Genomic DNA, 18,017 nt, shown 5'->3' on the forward strand with positions numbered 1-18,017 from the left:
CTTTAAAGCTCATCAGTTGTACATGATCATTTTGGTGATGGTCTGACTTTAAAGCAGAGAAGCATTTTTTTTTTTTTAAACCTGAAGTAGTATGTCCTTAATATACTTGTGTCCTTTCTGTCTTGTGCAGGGAAGCAGTGTTTCTTAGTCCTACGTCAGCAGCAGTTTAATGTCCAGGCTCTTGTGGCTGTGGGAGACCATGCAAGCAAGCAGATGGTTAAATTTGCTGCCAAGTAAGTAAGCAATTATATCCTGTTGTCAGAATAAACAATGGTGGGAACCAAGACTCCCAGGGGTTTGGACCGTTTTCATACATTAACATCAATGCTTCGTTTGTTTAAAAATGTAGTTATTTAAATTGTCAGTTCAGTGTTGCTGAATACATTAAACTTACAAAAGAGAAAAATATGGAGCACAGGCTTGGAATTCATTTGGAACTGCTGAAGCAGCACTCTCTACAGACAAGTCACATTTACTTTCAAGTAGAGTAACAAAAAGTCTGGCAGCCTCAACATAGCAGAGCAAGTTTATTTTGTTGTGTTTGTTAAGCTTCATTTCCTACCCCCACCCCAGGTTGAGATTTGCATATGAGCAACAAGTTTTCTAACCAAAAATAAAAGTGTATAAATGAAAGAATGTAGTTTTGCAAATGATTTTGTCCAGAACAAAGTAAAAACAAATACTGTAACACATTACAACTTTTAACTTTGACACTAAAAGTGTACCAAAGTGGGGTGGGGTGGCATGAAAATTGCTTTTTCCTCATAAGAGTACTGCTATCTCCCTCAGAGTTCCCTTAAAAAAAAAAAAAAAAAACTCACTGCCATCAAGTCAGTTCCGACTCATAGCGATCCCTCCTTGGGTTTCTGAGGCGGTATCTCTATGAATTAGATTTCCCAGTCTTCCTTCTGAGGAGTGGCTGGTGGATTTGAACTGCCAATCTTCTGGTAGCAGTCAAATGCCTTAGGCACTACGCCACCAGTTCCCTTAGATGTGCATTATTTTGTTCAGTTTATAAGATGTGGGGTATAGAGATAAAATGGGGGTGTAGTTGTACATGCTGGGGCTTTAAACTAATAAAAGTGATTTTACCTGATAGTTGATGATGTGTTTAATTTTGTTTGCTTACATGTTTTCTCAGTTTTTTTTTTTTTTTCATGATAAATGACCAAAGAGAACATGGAAAAATGTATGGTCTTTACATTTTAAGTCATAGAATACTTCATAGCTATAAATGTTTATTAAAAGAAATGCAGTCTAGAGTAAATGTTATATATTTTTCAATGGATTTATCTCTGTCCTTTAGGTGTATGCCTTCAAAGATGGGTTGGTACACATGAAATTCTGAGTTTTAGAATGGAAAGAAGCAAAGATTATCTACTTTAATATGCTAATTTAAATTTGGGTCCTCCCTGACTCCCCAGCACAGTGCTTTACAATGAAGTAGATGCTCTCTGGTAGCATAGTGGCAAAGATACTTGCCTGCTAACCAGACGACTGGCAGTTCAAACCCACCAGCCACTCCTCGGAAGGAAGGTTGGGCAGTCCTACTTCCGTAGTGATACTGCCTCGGAAACCCAAGGAGGGGTCGCTATGAGTCGGGGCCGACTCGACGGCACATAACAACAACAACAACAACAGATGCTCAGTAACTCTTCTTGGTTTATAGATTTATTTATTAAACTTGTGTTTATCATAGTAATACACAGTCAGATTTTTAAAAATCCTTTGCTATTAATTTCCATTTTGATGAAATCAGCAGTATCAGTACAGTAGCCCCACCTCTCCATACCTCCCAGTGCTACTGCCCAGAGTGCCCCTTCTGTCTCTTTTTACCTTACCTACTTGTACCTTCTGGCAATTAAGTTTGCTTGTTTTCATCTCGTAGTCTGTAAAAGTGTGAACTTGTGGGGTGCATTTGTCATCTAGTCTTTTAAAGTCAATCTCTGTCATCCTGAATGGGATAAATGGAGTGTGATTCTCTAGGTATAACATTTGTCCACACAGAAAACCTTCTATAAATACAGAGTTCTTGAAGATGGACCTGGAAACCTCAGACTAAATTACATTTAATATGCCAAAAAATACAAGAAAGAAGTCAATTTCAAATCAAAAACAAAAAACTGTTACTGGTTTTGTCTTCTGTATGTTGAATTGGTTCTGAAAATAATATATAAAGCTGACAGTTTTATATTGAATGTATTTTCCATTCCATTGTAACCTTGATTTGGTCCCAGGACTTAACTAAGTAACAGGAGTTGACCATAAGGATATCAGCCAAAGTTTATTAGCTGAACAAACTGCTTTCAAATGCATTGCCAAACAGAACTTAGTTCACTAATGTCATCATAATATAAAAATTAAAGAAAACTTTCACCTGAATAGAATGGTTTAAGAGTGATCTTTAAGACACGAGAAGGGTTTAGATAAATTAGCTTAGATTCCATAATTCCTAAAGTGGAATTTAATCAAGATATAGATGTAATTAAGGCTTAAAAATTAAGTTATGATTTGGATTTTAAAAAACAAAATAAAGATTGTAGATGTTTTTAGTTCCTTAGGAATTTTGGACATTATGTAGTTTGTAGTATGTGTGGGAAAAGGTGATTTCATAATAGAGCTATTGCAAATTATAAAACCTTTGACTGGTTATATACAATTGAATGGAACTAATTTTATACAATAGTTCTAACATGTGGTACTTAGGTTATAATTTAACTTTTGGCAGTACTCATATGTGAAGGAATCAAGTCTGAATAATTAAAAGTAGATATGTTAATAGCTTTTGCTACTTTGTGGAAAAGGAAAATTTATATGACTAAGACTCTCCTTAGTGAAAAATAATGAGTTTTTAGTTTTTGTGTTTGTTAGTAAGAGAATTTTCTTAGGAAAATGAGTTCATTCTCCAAGTGAAATCCAGTTAACTTGTCTTTTTCATGTGATTTTTAGATTACATCTCTAGAGCAGTCAGAAAGTCTGGACTTTTTTGATAATATAAGTCTAAGGCACATGTCCTTTGTGACAGAAAGGCAGTAGTATGGTATTTATATCCAAAGTACTACAAATTTAAAGAAGAAAATAGAGCACAGAAAATTTACTTTGAAAACTGTTGCCTATTCTATTCATGAATAGTAAACTTGTAATATAAATTGTAGAGAACTTTTAGAACTTATTTAGGAAAAAGATGTGTGGGTTTTTTTCTAAGTTCTTTTCTTAAAAATTATCTTTGCTGGATAGGTTTAACATTAGCTGTGTGTTTCATTTAAAATAGGTATACATTAGCACCATTGTGAAAACAAAGATTAAGATAGCTTTCATACAGTGATCTTTAAGATCACTTACTCTGGCGGTAATGCTTGGTAATAAGTAAATAAGCACCTGGTGAGCTGACACTTCTATAAACCAAGAATCTAAGGTGTGAGGTAATTTGTAAATCATAAATAACAATAAAAAATTATTTCTCTATTTGAGATTTACAAATGAAAAATAATTTTTTAACCTGATGTAGTCTAACTTTATTCGCTTACTATGATTATATTGTACTACAAAACTTTACCTTAAGCTCACATTTACTTTCTATATTTTTAAGCATGAATAATCAATTTTCAGATATGGCATCAGAAAGAAATACTATAGTTATTATAAAATCTTCAAAAGCATTTGGAAGTAATCTTATTTGTGTCTGCAAATGAATTTTAAGATATTTTACTTTAATTTTCCTGGTCTCTTTTTTAAAGTTATTCTTCATAATTTCTGGCTATTTGGATTAGAATAAGATAGCCCAGTCATTTATTAAACTAATATTTATTAAGGGATGTGTGCTTTTTTATGTTCCCAAGTCCATACTCGCCAGAAGTTTCTTCTGAAATGCTAGTTTTACGTAAAATCTTTAATGCCTTCCTATTTCTGATTCTAATAGTAATTGTACTCATTTACTCCTGTGTAAGCATTTACCTTTTTATTTTTCCTTATCATCTGCATTATCATTAACATAGTACTACTTACACATTCTTATCACTCTCATTGTTGTGAAAAATAAATCACAGAGTCACCCAAAAGTATGTACTTTTTCTACAAACTTTTTCTAGAATATGTACTTCATTCTGATGCATATCCTTGAAGAATAGATACCTATAGTATTTTGTTTCTTGAGAGTGATAGTGTGATATATACAACCAATGTGGAAAATAAGACGAGACAAAAAATTTAAAACAAGAATTTATCCTGATGCAGGAAGGAAGTGAAAGAGGTTGGCTACATGATGATGCTGTTCCTTAACACATCAAATTGTAAGCCCCTTGCTATCTACTTCTACAAACCAAAACCCTTTCCAGGAATTGCTGTCATCAGTAAGGAGGAAGAAATCTTGGAACATTTAGGTATGGTGTCATTCATGTTAGTTTTTTTGTAGGGAGATGCTAATATGCAGTCAGTTCTCCTATAACATAACATAAGCATTCCTAAAAACCACTGGACTTATGAGCAAAATAGAGTTAATGGGACAACACTCAAAAACTTCATCAATGACACATTTAAAATGTATGTGTATATATATATATATATATATATATAAAATTGTTGTTGTTGTTGTTGTTGTTATGTGTCGTCGAGTCGCACCCGACTGATAGCGGCCCCTCCTTGGGTTTCCGAGGCAGTATCACTATGGAAGTAGATTGCCCCATCTTCCTTCCAAGGAGAGGCTGGTGGGTTTGAACCACCAGCCTTCTGGTTAGCAGTCAAGTGCCTTAGCCACTGTGCTACCAGATATATAATCTTTTTTTTTTTTTTAAAGTAGGTAGAACAGTTTTACATATGTTGAGTGATTAAGAAGTACATAAATACTACAATAAATATAGCACTTTAACTTTAAAAAGACCTGTAGTTTGTTTGTGGACATTACATCTTATAAATTATTATGAAATGATGGAGGCCATCTGCAATAGTGGGAAAAGTTGTAATACCAGTTGGATGGTTGTGGCTTGTAATGCAGGTCACTGGTAGATGTCTGAGGTGTGTGTTTTGTGTATCCCTACACAGTTGGGTCTCTTGAATACAGTTGTCTGCATTCACTCAGTGTTTCTCATTGGTGAAATTGGCATAAAGCAAGCACAAAATTCTCATTATGCTCAAATTGTTTCCTAATATATCTATAGTGTTCAAACAAATCCACATTTTCAAAACAAGTATTATAGCAGAACTGAATGTACTCTTAAAAGAGGTCACAGTGTTTGCCCAGTGATTCTTACCCGTTTACTGATTGCTTATATGTGGGGATGAGAAAAAGAAAGAAGTGAAAGATGACTTAAGGATGACTTAAGTTGCAGTTTGACAGACTAAGTAAGATAACAGTATCAGTCTGGAATATGTTACCAGAATGGCTTATGACTAGTACCCACTCTCTTGGGTGCCCAGCCTCCCTTATAGCAATTGGCTAGATAAAGGGTGGGTACTGAACAAAAGTGGGGGCTTTGTTAGCAAAAAAGAAAGAATGGATTTGGATAGGTGGCTGACAGTATCTACTAAGCTTATTGATGTTGAGTAAATTATAGAGAAGTTCCAGCATTTTGACTTCATGAAAAGCCCAAAGACTAAAATAGGTTGCTTTACTGAAAACAGTTTTATTTTTCACAGTGTAGTGTTCTCCTCCTCCAATCAAAAGTCATCTCCACAGACTTTTCAAATGTTTTCAAGTGTCCATGTGGAACAGCCTGGAGTTAAAATTCCTTATTTTTCATCTACTCTGTCTTTATTACTCCATTTAAAACTCCAGTGGCCATTCTTTCTCACCATCATTTCTACTCTTCTGCCTCTCATGCCTCCTGATCTTCTGTTGGATCTTAGTCAAGACTGTTCTAGTCTGTTGATTACTCTTCCCGTTATCTCCCAGTCTTATCCACCCCCTATTACCTCATGCAACCCCCTATCCCATTCCTAGAACTACTCTCACTACATTCTTATCCTCTATTCCCTTGTCTCTGAGCTGTTTCTCTTGCCCTACAAACTCCTGATGCCATGATCTAACATCAAGGTTAGAGAGTGTATGTGTTGTTTGTGGCACTATAGTCGCCATTCCTCAGCTTGGCCCAGTAGTATATATTCTGCTTTATAGTGAAAATAGAGGTTATAGGCTAGTGCCTCTATTTTAATTATTTCTGGATCTCTTTTCTCTTTATCCCTTAGTTTCTGAGTATAATTGGAATGGAAAAATTTGGAGAATGCTTTGAGTTTACATTATTATCAGCCTTGTGTGATGGTTGAAAACACCACATAAACAACGGCATCTAAACCATTTCTGGCGGGTTCTATTGCTTTAAAAAAAAATCTTATAGATATGTTTAGCTTATTCTGGAAATATGAGCACAAACGAAGCATGAGGTCATTCCAATGAATATTTAGTTACACATTCTGTTTGGGAAGCTAGCTGCTTAGTTAGTGGGCCAACTAACCCCTCTGCCAGAATCTTTAGTTTGGAAAGTAGTATGGATAGAAATATGCCATGTGTGAGAAATAGGCCATTTCTAATCCCCATTTAATTTTCATTCTTAGATCAATTTTTGTATGTGAAATGTTTCCAGTTATCTTTAGCACTAGGGGTGTGACTAAGGACTATTGATTCTCAAGGTGTTTCCATTTTGAAGGGTACTACTCAAAGAAACTGAACATTTAAAACATGTGAACTCATACACCACAAAGTGGGAGAAATACTGGTATTTATATGTTAATTCCACGAGGCCCTATATTTAACTCTATTCCCTCTGGCCATATACCAGGTGGAAAAAAGCAAGGACTCCACGATTAAAAATATCAAATTAGATAGTTCCAGCTGGGGTTTCCTAATCATTTAAAAGGCAAAATGTGGGATCACATTTAATATCTTAAGTAGATAACTATCTTAGCATTTACTTTAAATATTAAATGTGAAATGCTTATCTTTTTTGCCTTACTGACTAAATTTTACTCCTAGCAGTTTCTAGCTTTTGAGTATTTTTCTTCAAAGCAGCATTAAAGCTTAATATGGAGTTAACTGTTTTTCTCCAGATTATCTGCCATAGGAATATCCAATTCATCAATATACTAAAAGTTGACTCACTAATTGGGTTTAAGTGCCACAGGACTCTTCAACACATTATTTTAATCAATTTGTTGAAAAGATCAATTTCCTCATGGTTGAATGCATATAAAAATGGAGCAACTGAATGAGTTACACAGAGAGGTTGGCACATCGCATTCCCTAGAGAGCTTAAAGAACAAGTTCTTAATTGTATATCCAAAATGGTTTGAGGTCTTTAAATGAAATTTGTCTGGAAGCAGGAAGATGGGATTTCTGTCTTAGCCTGTATTTCTGGATGCCCATCTTATATTGACATTAATCATCAAATATTTAGTAGCTGTTGGAGTTAAGGCAGGAATTTTTTGTTTAATTTTTTTAATACCATTTTAAATTAACTAGAGTGGTTTGTGTTAGTTATGGTTCAATGTCATAAAGAGAAAATTTTTTAACGTTCTATTGTGCTTTAGGTGAGAGTATACATAGCAAATAGTTTTTCAATGAATAATTCAAAAACAAATTGTTCCATGACATTGGTTGCAATCCCCGCTATGTGTCAGCGCTCTTCTCATTTCCTCCCTGGGTTCCCCATTTCTGTTCATCCAGTTTCTCTGTCTTTCCCTGCCTTCTCATCCTTGGTTTTGGGCAAATGTTGCCCTTTTGGTCTCATATAGGTGATTGTTCTAAAGAAGACATTCTTCACAAGTGTTACTGTTTATTTATAAACCTATTTATTACTTGACTAAAAGGTGGCCTCCAGGAGTGTCTTTAGTTTCAAGTTCAAAGGTTGGCTTAGGGTAGTAGTCTCAGGGATTCCTCCAGTCCCTTTTAAAACAGTAAGTCTCTTTGTTTTGTTTTGTTTTTGTTTTTTTAATTTTGTTCTACCTTTTTTACCCATTCTAACCAGGACCTTCTGTTGTCCTGGTTACAGTGGTGGGAAGTGGTAATTGGGCACCATCTACATCTTCTGGTCTCAGGTTATAGGACTCTGTGGTTCATTAGTCCTTTGGGCTAATTGCTCCTTTCAATCTTCGGTTTTCTTCATTCTCCTTTACTGCAGGTGGTAGGAGACCAATTGTTCCTTCTTAGATGGCTGCTCAGGCTTTTAAGACTCCGGACCCTACTCACCAGACTAGGATTTAGAACATTATCCTTATGAACTGTGTTTTACCAATTGACCTAGATGTCCCCTGAGACTATGGTCCTAAACCTTCAATTCCAGTAGTTCAGTCCCAGTGTCGTAAGTAGTTTCTATAACTGTGCCCCCATGTGTTCTATTATATATATGAATATACATGCAGCATTTACAAATATGTATGTAGAAATATCCACAGCCCTACCTGTATATGTATGTGGCTTTACTCATGTAAATCCCTCCCTATTTAGCATACATATTCACCTGTGTATCTACTCACAAATTATTGTTTGTTATTACTCTTGTTGCAAGATTATGTATGTTAGAACATTTACTATAGTTGCCATTTACCTTGGTCTTCCTTTATCTTGGTCACCTTGTGCTGACTTCCCCTATATTGTGTATTGCCTTTTACTTTGCCAGAATTAACACTTGTAAACTATCTAGTTAGTGATTCTCTTTCTTCCTCCTCCCTTCCCTGATAAACCTCAGAGAATGTTTCTTTCTGTGTGTAAACCTTTTCTTGACTTTTTATAATAGTGGTCTTATACAGTATTTGTCCTTTAGTGATTGACTTATTTCACTCAGTATAACACCCTCCAGATTCATCCATGTTGTGAGATGTTTCACAGATCCGTAATTATTTTTTGTTGTTATGTAGTATTCCATGTTGTATATACCACAGTTTGTTTATCCGTTCATCTATTGATGGACACTTAAGTTGTTTCCATCTTTTTGCTGTTGTGAATAATGCTGCAGTAAACATGGGTGTCCATATGTCTATTCATGTCACAGCTCTTATTTCTCTAGGATATATACCTAGGAGTGGGATTGCTGGATCATATGGCATTTATATTTCTAGCTATTTAAGGAAGCGCCATGCCCTTTTCCACAGTGGTTGAACCATTTTGCAGTCTCACTAGCAATGTATAAGAGTTCCAGTCTCCTTACAGCTTCACCAGCATTAATAGTTCTCTTTTTTTGATTAGTGCCATTATTGCCTAGGTAAGATGATATTGTAGTTTTGATTGCATCTCTAATGGATAATGATCACGACCATCTTTTCATGTGTTTGTTAGCTACCTGAACGTCTTTGGTAAAGTGCCTGTTCATGTCCTCTGCCCATTTTTTAATTGAATTGCTTGTGTTTTTACTGTTGAGGTGTTGAAGTTTTAAATTTTAGATATTTGACCCTTGACAGATAACTCATTACCAAAAATTTTTTCCCAGTCTGTGGGTTCTCTTTTTACTGTTTTGATGAAATCTTTTGATGAGCATTAAGTAGTTAATTTTTAGGAGGTCCTAGTTACCTATTTTATAGTCTACTGTTGGCATTTTAAGTTATATTTTATAATCTATTTATACCATCATTTAGGGCCCCTACTTGTCCTTATATTTTCTTCCATGACTTTATACTTTTAGGTTTAACATTTAGTCTTTGATCCATTTTGAGTTAGTTTTTGTGGGTGGTGTGAGTTATGGATCTTGTTTCATTTTTCTGCAAATGGATATCCAGTTTCGCCAGCACCATTTATTAAAAAGACTCTCTCTTCCCCCATTTAATGGACTTCGACCATTTGTCTATGGGATTTACTCCTGGGTTCTCAGTTCTGTTATGTGTCTGTGATTGTACCAGTACCAGGCAGTTTTGACTATCATGTCTGTGTAGTTGGCTGTGAGATCAGGAAGTGTGAGGCCTTCTACTTTGTTCTTTTACTTATTTGGGGCCTGACAGAATTTTTTTTTTTTTTTTTTTTTTTGAGGCAGGCTTGGAGGCCTTTTTGTATTGACAATTATAAAGAACCACAATGAATATACCAACCCCCCTAAAAAAAAGAAAACCACTGCTGTCGTTTCCAACTTATAGTGACCCCTCCTTGGGTTTCTGAGGTGGTATCTCTACAGAAGTGGATTGCCCGGTCTTCCTTCCTAGGAGTGGCAGATGGGTTTGAACTGCTAGCCTTCTGGTTAGCAGTCAAACAAATGCCTTAGGCACTACGCCACTAGAGCTCCAGTTTTTAAAGTTGACAGCTAAAATTTTGTAGCTGCTTTATAAAGTAACTTCAGTTAAGGTTGAGTAGCAGTTCTTAATGTTAAAAATTACAGTTTGTTATCTTGTTTACATAGCTCCTTCTTTTCTGGTCCTAGAGATGTTTTGATCCTGATAATAAGGCTTATTTGATACTATTATTTGTATACATATTTTCTTTTCTTTGTTCTTCAGAGTAGGCATTGTGGTTAAGTGATTTATTGGTAGCTGATGAGTCGCAAGTATGTTTCACATTGTGTAATGAGTCACCTAGCTACATAGAAGTTTTTTTTTTTTTTCCTTTCTAAATCTTTCAACTAAAAATAGATATTTTACTAGTTGGGTAAGTTAAAAGATCAGTACTCAGAGAAGAAGTCTCGTTTAAAGAAAACTTTTATTTAGACCCTACTCTGGTCCAAGTGCTCTATTGGGCTTGTGTATACCAAGATAGGTACATAAAGTTCCTTATATGATAGATGTGTCATGTGTGTGTGTGTGTGTGTGTGTGTGTGTAAATGGTCTAGATTGAGCAAAGGAGCTCTGGTGGCATAGTGCCTAAGGCATTTGACTGCTAACCAGAAGGTTGGCAGTTCAAACCCACCAGCCACGCCTCGGAAAGAAGGTTGGGCAATCTACTTCTGTAGTGATACTGCCTTGGGTGGAAACCCGAGGAGGGGTCCCTATCAGTCGGAGATGACTCAACAGCACATAACAACAACACACACAGATTGAGCAATCTACTTCCTTAGAGATACTGCTTTGGAAACCCAAGGGGAGGGGTCCTGTGAGTCAGAAATGACTCAACATCAGTGAGTTTTTGGGTTTTTTATACACATATATAAGGTACTTAATTTTGGGAGAGAGCAAAGATAAATAACTGCATGCAGAGCCGTGTTACAGGTACTGTGACAGGATGTATATTATCTGTAGTTGAGGCCCAGAGACAGGTGTGCCTGTGGGTACCCGTTGAGTGGGTAAATTGAAGAGCATAGGTTAAGTCATTATATTGTCATATATTGCAACTATTTGAACAGGTATACCTAGATGTTTTATACCTCTCAGTTGGAACATGGTACTAATCTCTTGTGACCAAAACTGCCATACTTAGCCCTGTTCAGTTCAACATTTGTATTAAAAATTTAGGTAAAGATGTGCTTAAAAAGTGGATCCAAAGCCTAGTGTCAAGAATTCCCAGATGCTTTCTGATAGCAGTTCATCTAGGTTAACTATAACTGTAAGTAATGACTTCCTATTATTTGATACAGAAATTCTGCTAAATTTCTGTTGAGGCTGACATCAACAGAAGGATATCAAGATATAGCAGCATTACTGGGAAAGATAATATATTCTAGGGCATTTTGGAAACTGTTAGTGAAGGGCCTATGATTTGGGGTTTCTTTCACATGAACTATGAAGTAATTTGGCAGCTTATGGGCTTCTGAGAATGAGAATATATTATTTGAAAGTGATTTGATAATGCATTCTAAGGTATTTAGAATTTGTGCTAATTTGTATGTCTGCTATAGAAAGATCCAATCAGTAAATGTTCTTTCTGTGTGATCTTAGGCTAATTGCTTAACCTGTTAGAGTCTCAGTTTTCTCATCTGTATAATGGTGAGAGTATCTACTTTGTAGGTCTTTGTGAAGCTTAAATGAGATGGTGTATTTGTAAAGCACTTCCCACAGGCACTGGGACATAAAAGAAAATTGCTAAGTGAATACTACTATGTTACATATTTCATTTGAGCTGTAAAAATGATACAGTGTACTAGCTTCTTCATTATTTAAAAAAAAAAATTAAAACTATAGAGGAAATGAACAAAACTTCTGTAAGAGAATTACAAAATTTATGAAGCATCCCTTATTTTCCACAAATGAGAAAAAAAATGTAGAGGAATAGAGAGCAGTGATTATAGGAAGTAGGGGTTGGGTGTATGATGGGGGGCTTAGACTTTTAAATTTGTATGTTTATTAAGCATTTGCTTTCTTAATAATAAGTCTATTCTCTTTTGGTTTTGTTTGTTTTCTCAGTACCTAATATGATATAGTGCCTAAAGCACTTGACTGCTAACCAGAAGGCTGGCGGTTCAAACCCACCAGCCACTCCTTGGAAGGAAGGTTAGCAATCTACTTCCATAGTGATACTGCCACGGCAACCCAAGGAGGGATGGCTATGAGTCGGGGCTGACTCGATGGCACATAACAACAACAACCAGTATGATATACCTAAAAACAGCTCTGGTGGTTCAGTGCCTCTAAGCCATTTGACTGCTAACCAGAAGTTTGGCGGTTCAAACCCACCAGCTGCTCCACAGAAAAAAGATGGGGTGATCTACTTCCTTAAAGATTTACTGCCTTTGGAAACCTAACAGGGGTCTCTATGAGTCAGAATTGACTCAATGCAGTGGGTTTGGTTGTTGGTTTGGTTGTTTTTCCCCCAAGTATGATGTACCTAGAAGGGGCATGGATGTCTTCAGGCATAGGTAATATAACCCTCCTGCAGTAAATCGTTTTTTGCTGTTGAAGGTACTTGCATGGTAGTTTGCTTAGAAAATACTTGAAAGGAAATGGTTCTGTTTAGATAGACTTCAACTGGCTAGAATTACATCCACTTGTGGGAACCTAGAAGGCCCCTGCTTATCTCCCCATACTCTTTGATCATTTCTTAGTACCAACAAAATGGAACTACTTTTCACATACTAATCCTCTACTTAGAACATTTTCCCCTCATTTAATCTTATTTCTCCCTCACCTTTGCCTGACTGACCCCCCTTTTTCCCATATATTTATTTTTATTGTCATAAAATACTTAACATAAAATTTTCCATTTTAGCTCTTTTTAAATGTACAATCTACAATCTAGTGGTATTAATTAAATTCACACTTTTGTGCAACCTTCACCAAGATCTGTTTCCAAAAGATTTTCATCACCCCAAACAGAAACTCTGTACCCATTACGTAATAGCTTCCTAATTCTCCCTGGCAAACTGTGATCTACTTTTGTCTCAATGAATTTGCCAAATTTAGATATTTCATGTAAATGATGTTATGTAATATTTGTCCTTTTGTGTCTGTCCTATTTCACTAAGCATAATGTTTTCAGGGTTCATCCATGTTGTAGCATATATCAGAAATCTGTTTGTTTTCATGGCTGACTGGGTCATATTCCATTGTATGTATATGCCACATTAGTGTATCCATTCATCTTTTAATGGACACTTGGTTTGTTTCTACCTTTTGGCTATTGTGAATAATGCTTCAGTGAACAATAGCATACAGGTATCTCTTTGAGTCCCTGCTGTCAGTTCTTTTGGGTATGTATCTAGGAATGGAATTGCTAGGTGAGAGGGTTTAACTTTTTGAGGAACCTTCAGACTGTTTTCCACAGCAGCTGCTCCATTTTACCTTCCTACCAGCAGTGTACATAGGTTCAAGTTTCTCTCCATCCTTGCCAATGCTTATTCCCCCACACTCCCCCCATTTTATTATTATAGTCATCCAGTAGTATATAATTGTGATTTTGATTTGCGTTTCCCTAGTCACTGATGATGTTATACATCTTTTCATGTGCTTTTTGGCTGTTTGTATATTTTATTTGGAGAAATGTCTATTCAGTTCCTTTGCACATTTTTAAATTGGATTGTTTGTCTTTTTGTTGTTGAGTTGTAGGAGTTCTTTATATATTCTAGAAATTAAACCCTTATTTACAAACGTTTGCTCCAGTTCTATAGGCTGACCTCTCATTTTCTTGAAAATGTGCATTGATGCACAAAAGTTTTTAAATTTGATGAAGTTCATTTTACCTGTTTTACCTTATTGCTTATGCTTTTGGAGCCATATATAAGAATCCATTGCAAAATCTAACAGCATGAAGAGGAACCCTATGTTTTCTTCTAAGAATTTTATGACTGTAGTTCTTATATTTAGATACATTTTGAGTTAATTTTGTATATGGTATGAGATAAGGCTTCACCTTCATTCTTTGCCATGTGGAAATGCAGTTTCTATTTATTGAACAGATTATTTACTGAAGAGATTATTCTTTGCCCCATTTAATAGACTTGGCACCCTTGTTGAAAACACTTGGCCAAAGATACGTGAGTTTATTTCTGGACTCTCAATTTTATCCCATTGGTCTATAATCTAATAAGTATATTCTTTCATAATAATAAAAATTAATTTTTGAAAAAATATTTTTTAAAGTATTCCTCAAAAGTAACTTAAAAACATAAGAGCAAACTCTGCCTTTTCCATCCCTCACTATTAAGGGGCAGTCGAAATTGGAGATGATTTGTCTCCACCTCACAATGGGAAAAAGAAGCAAGAGATGGATGCACTTACTGCTTCCTTGGATCCGTTTCTCCACTGTTTTATCTGCAAGATGATCATCTCTTTGAATAGAGTTATTGTTAAATATTTCCTCACCTATCTCCTATATGGAAATGATGCTTTCACCCAAGACCTGCTAATCACCAATTCCAACAGCCTTTTCTCAATCTTTATGATTCTTTACCACAGTGGTCTCCAAAGTATGATTTGCTCGGGATTACCCATTGAGGGGAAGTAATTGAACTTCTGTTTCTTTCTTTCTTTCTTTTTTGTAATTTAGAAGAGTAAAAAAGAAGATGAATTTGTCTAATGATAGTTACTTTCTAGATAAACATTGGGTTCATCACTTGTACTGCATCTCAGAAGGTCATATTTCACCTATAGTATTTGAGGAACTCTGAAGGAAGAGTGCCACGGCTTCCAATAACATAAAGGAGCTATAATACTGTTAACCCTCACTGTTTGGTTCACTTTTAGCCCCTCGTAACCAATTGTAGTTTATTGTGCCAGGTTAAATGGGTTTTGTGGATAAACTGACTAAGAAAATGGACAAGTGGCTTAAAAGGATTTCTATAAAGAAACCACAAATTGATGATAACACTAAAAATGTAAGCACAAACACAAGAAAATGTTCATGCTGGCACTTCTTCTGTAGTGAGCATGTTATATTAGCTGTGTTATGAGGTTTGGAATTTTTTGATGATGGTGAGTTTTGGGTGTTTTTTGTTTTGTTTTGTTTTTTTGAGATAATCTATTTAAATTTTGACATGCTGTCAGTCTGTCCAAAATTAGAATGATCAGGAAGACTATTTGATGTGTGAATTTGCACCACTATTACTAACCATGATCTTTACCTTAAATTTATCCTTGTCTAAAGATAGTACCTAAGTTTAGTAATGTTACATGCCATCAACTTGGTTTATACTCATAGCATCCCTATGTACAACAGAATGAAATACTGTTCAGTCCTGTTTTTTCCTCAAGTTGCATGTTTTATAGTTGTTTGAGTTGTTTATTTGTCATTTATTTAAAAATAAATAAACCTTTGTAGCCAACTCAAAATATTTTTATAAAATATATAAAGAATGGTGCTTTTTTCAATTTTATTTTTATAAAGACAGTTTTAGTTAGAACTAAGCTATTAAATAGGCAGTTGACAGAGCCTAATGGATGACATGAAATCTGTTGTGCCTATTAGCTAGAGCATTTTTAATATCTAGGCTACACTAATTCATCTTATTTGGAGAGTGATGAATTATATGGAGGGTCAAAAGGGTGGTTGGAAAAAAACATAGTACCATGATAGTGTATTTTTGGGGTAGAAGTAATAGTAAAAGTAGTTGACTTAGCTCTTGAAAATTTATGTTTAATCTAACTTCATCTATTTCTCCTACAATAAAATAGTTCCCAGGAGTTCCTCTGCGTTCCACCATGGATTTTTTTTTTTTTTTTTTTTCCTGCAGCGTCCTCTGTAAAAGCCCAAGGCTTTTAGTTGCTGGTTAGATACAGCTTAGATACAGCCCTTTTTCACAACATGGGCATAGTGGCATATTACTTTAAGGATGTAAAAAGGAAATCTTAGTAAGATTTCTTTATGATAGTAGTTAGACTGTAGTATATATACTTTCAAATACTGTGCCACCTTAACATAAAATGCCAGTTAAAATCATGTTAAATAGACTGTTTTTGCACAGAGTGGAATTTTATCCTCCTGCTGACAGTAGTTTATCCAAGTATTAATATCCCTCTTGAATTTTATTGACTCCAATTGACTCTGAATTTTGTATTGCTTTGATTCTCATATATATATGTATGTTGTTGTTATGTGCCGTTGTGAGTTGGACCTAACTCATAGGGACCTTTCCTTGGGTTTCCGAGGCATTATCACTGCGGAAGTAGATTGCCCAACCTTCTTTCTGAGGAGTGGCTGGTGGGTTTGAACCGCCAGCCTCTGGTTAGCAGTCAAGTGCCTTAGGCACTATGCTACCATATGTATATGTATGTATAAAACCCTCATACAACCTTTCACTAGTCCTAGCTAACAACATCTAGCTAACTCTTCACAAATCTGACCCTGTATTTGTTTCAATGGTTTTTTTACCTCTGTGTATTCACTCATGTCTACAAATATGTGGGTATAAGTACAAATACAGATATGGAAGTAGATGTAGATATATATAGATAGGCCTTCAACGAGATGGATTGACACGGTGGCTGCAATGATGGGCTCAAGTATAGCAGGGATTGTGGGGCTGGCGCGGGATCGGGCAGTGTTTCGTTCTGCTGTGCAAGGGGTCGCTATGAGTCGGAAATGACTCGATGGCACTTAACAACAACAAGAGCTAAATTATCAAGATTTTAAAAAATCATGGAATTATTGTGTTAATATCTAAATATTCTATTAACAGCATATAGCTGTTAGGTATAAAAAGAGGAAATACTGAGATTGGAAGGGGCCAAAAAAATTAATTTTAAATATTCCTTATATCTGATTAATCCTCCCTTCTTCCTGATTAATTGACTAATTTATGATAGCAGCTTAGCATGGGCCTTAACTTAAGAAATAGGTTGTGTTTTCAGAAGTTTCTTTTTTTAAGTGAGTGGTTTAGTACTAGAAATGATGTTTAAAATGGTGATGGTTTTCTGATCTAGCTGATCAAGTATTATAGCATATATTCAATATGATGCTATTGAATTAAATAAAGTACTAAGAGATAGGTTTGATTTCAAGTTTCAGGTCCTAGATAAAAGTCATCTGATACTTGAAGGAAGAAGAAAAAATCTTGTTTTCTTGTGGATCTACAGCTAGCCCTGGCCCCTTCCAATCTCAGCTGGTCCTGGGAATGTCTTTGACTATAATCCAGCTTCTTTCTGGAAGGGTAATAACTTGTTCTTGAGAGTCTTTTAGAGTAGATGTGGTTAAATTGAGTTGGCTTGAAGAAGACTGATAATAGAAGATATAGACAGGCAGCAAAGCCCTCCTCCTTGATAATAGAAGGGATGAGATAATGAGGTAAGAGGACCAAGAGGGCCAGGAACATAGCTGGACTGTAGTGGGCTAGAGCTCTAGGTAGGACAGGTCAGGACAGGTTACTTGATGAAGCCCAACTATGATCGGTAAGGAAGATAAAATCTTCCTCTTAGAAACATGTGAGGTAAGCAAATAATTCTCAGAAGGCCTGAACCATATTATACTCAGGTATCAAGTTTACTCATGCAAATTGGTGAGGCAGCTAGAAAGTGGCAGTCACATTGCGTGAAGACCTGAGGTCACTAGATTGCCAAGACCAGAAAGCCCTTTTAACAATAAACTACTACTCAAAGTATTCCAAAACATAGAAAAGGATGGAATCCTCCCTAACTCATTTTATGAAGCAAGTATAACCTTAATACCAAAACCGGGAAAAGACATCACCCAAAAGGAAAATTACAGACCAATATCCCTCATGAATATAGATGCAAAAATCTTCAACAAA

General features: G+C 35.6%; 1 protein-coding gene across 1 annotated transcript in view; it reads left to right on the forward strand.

Annotated features, from left to right (window-relative positions):
• DARS1 (aspartyl-tRNA synthetase 1) overlaps window positions 1–18,017 on the forward strand; it is a 76,901-nt gene that overhangs the window by 22,581 nt on the left and 36,303 nt on the right. The window contains exon 4 of the mRNA XM_007952498.2: window positions 131–233. Within this exon, the coding sequence (XP_007950689.1) occupies window positions 131–233 (103 nt within the window). The remainder of the gene's footprint in view (window positions 1–130; window positions 234–18,017) is intronic.

The sequence above is a fragment of the Orycteropus afer genome, unplaced genomic scaffold (assembly GCF_000298275.1).
Source record: "Orycteropus afer afer isolate SDZICR_OR568_19922 unplaced genomic scaffold, OryAfe1.0 scaffold00342, whole genome shotgun sequence".
NCBI classification, from domain to species: domain Eukaryota; kingdom Metazoa; phylum Chordata; class Mammalia; order Tubulidentata; family Orycteropodidae; genus Orycteropus; species Orycteropus afer.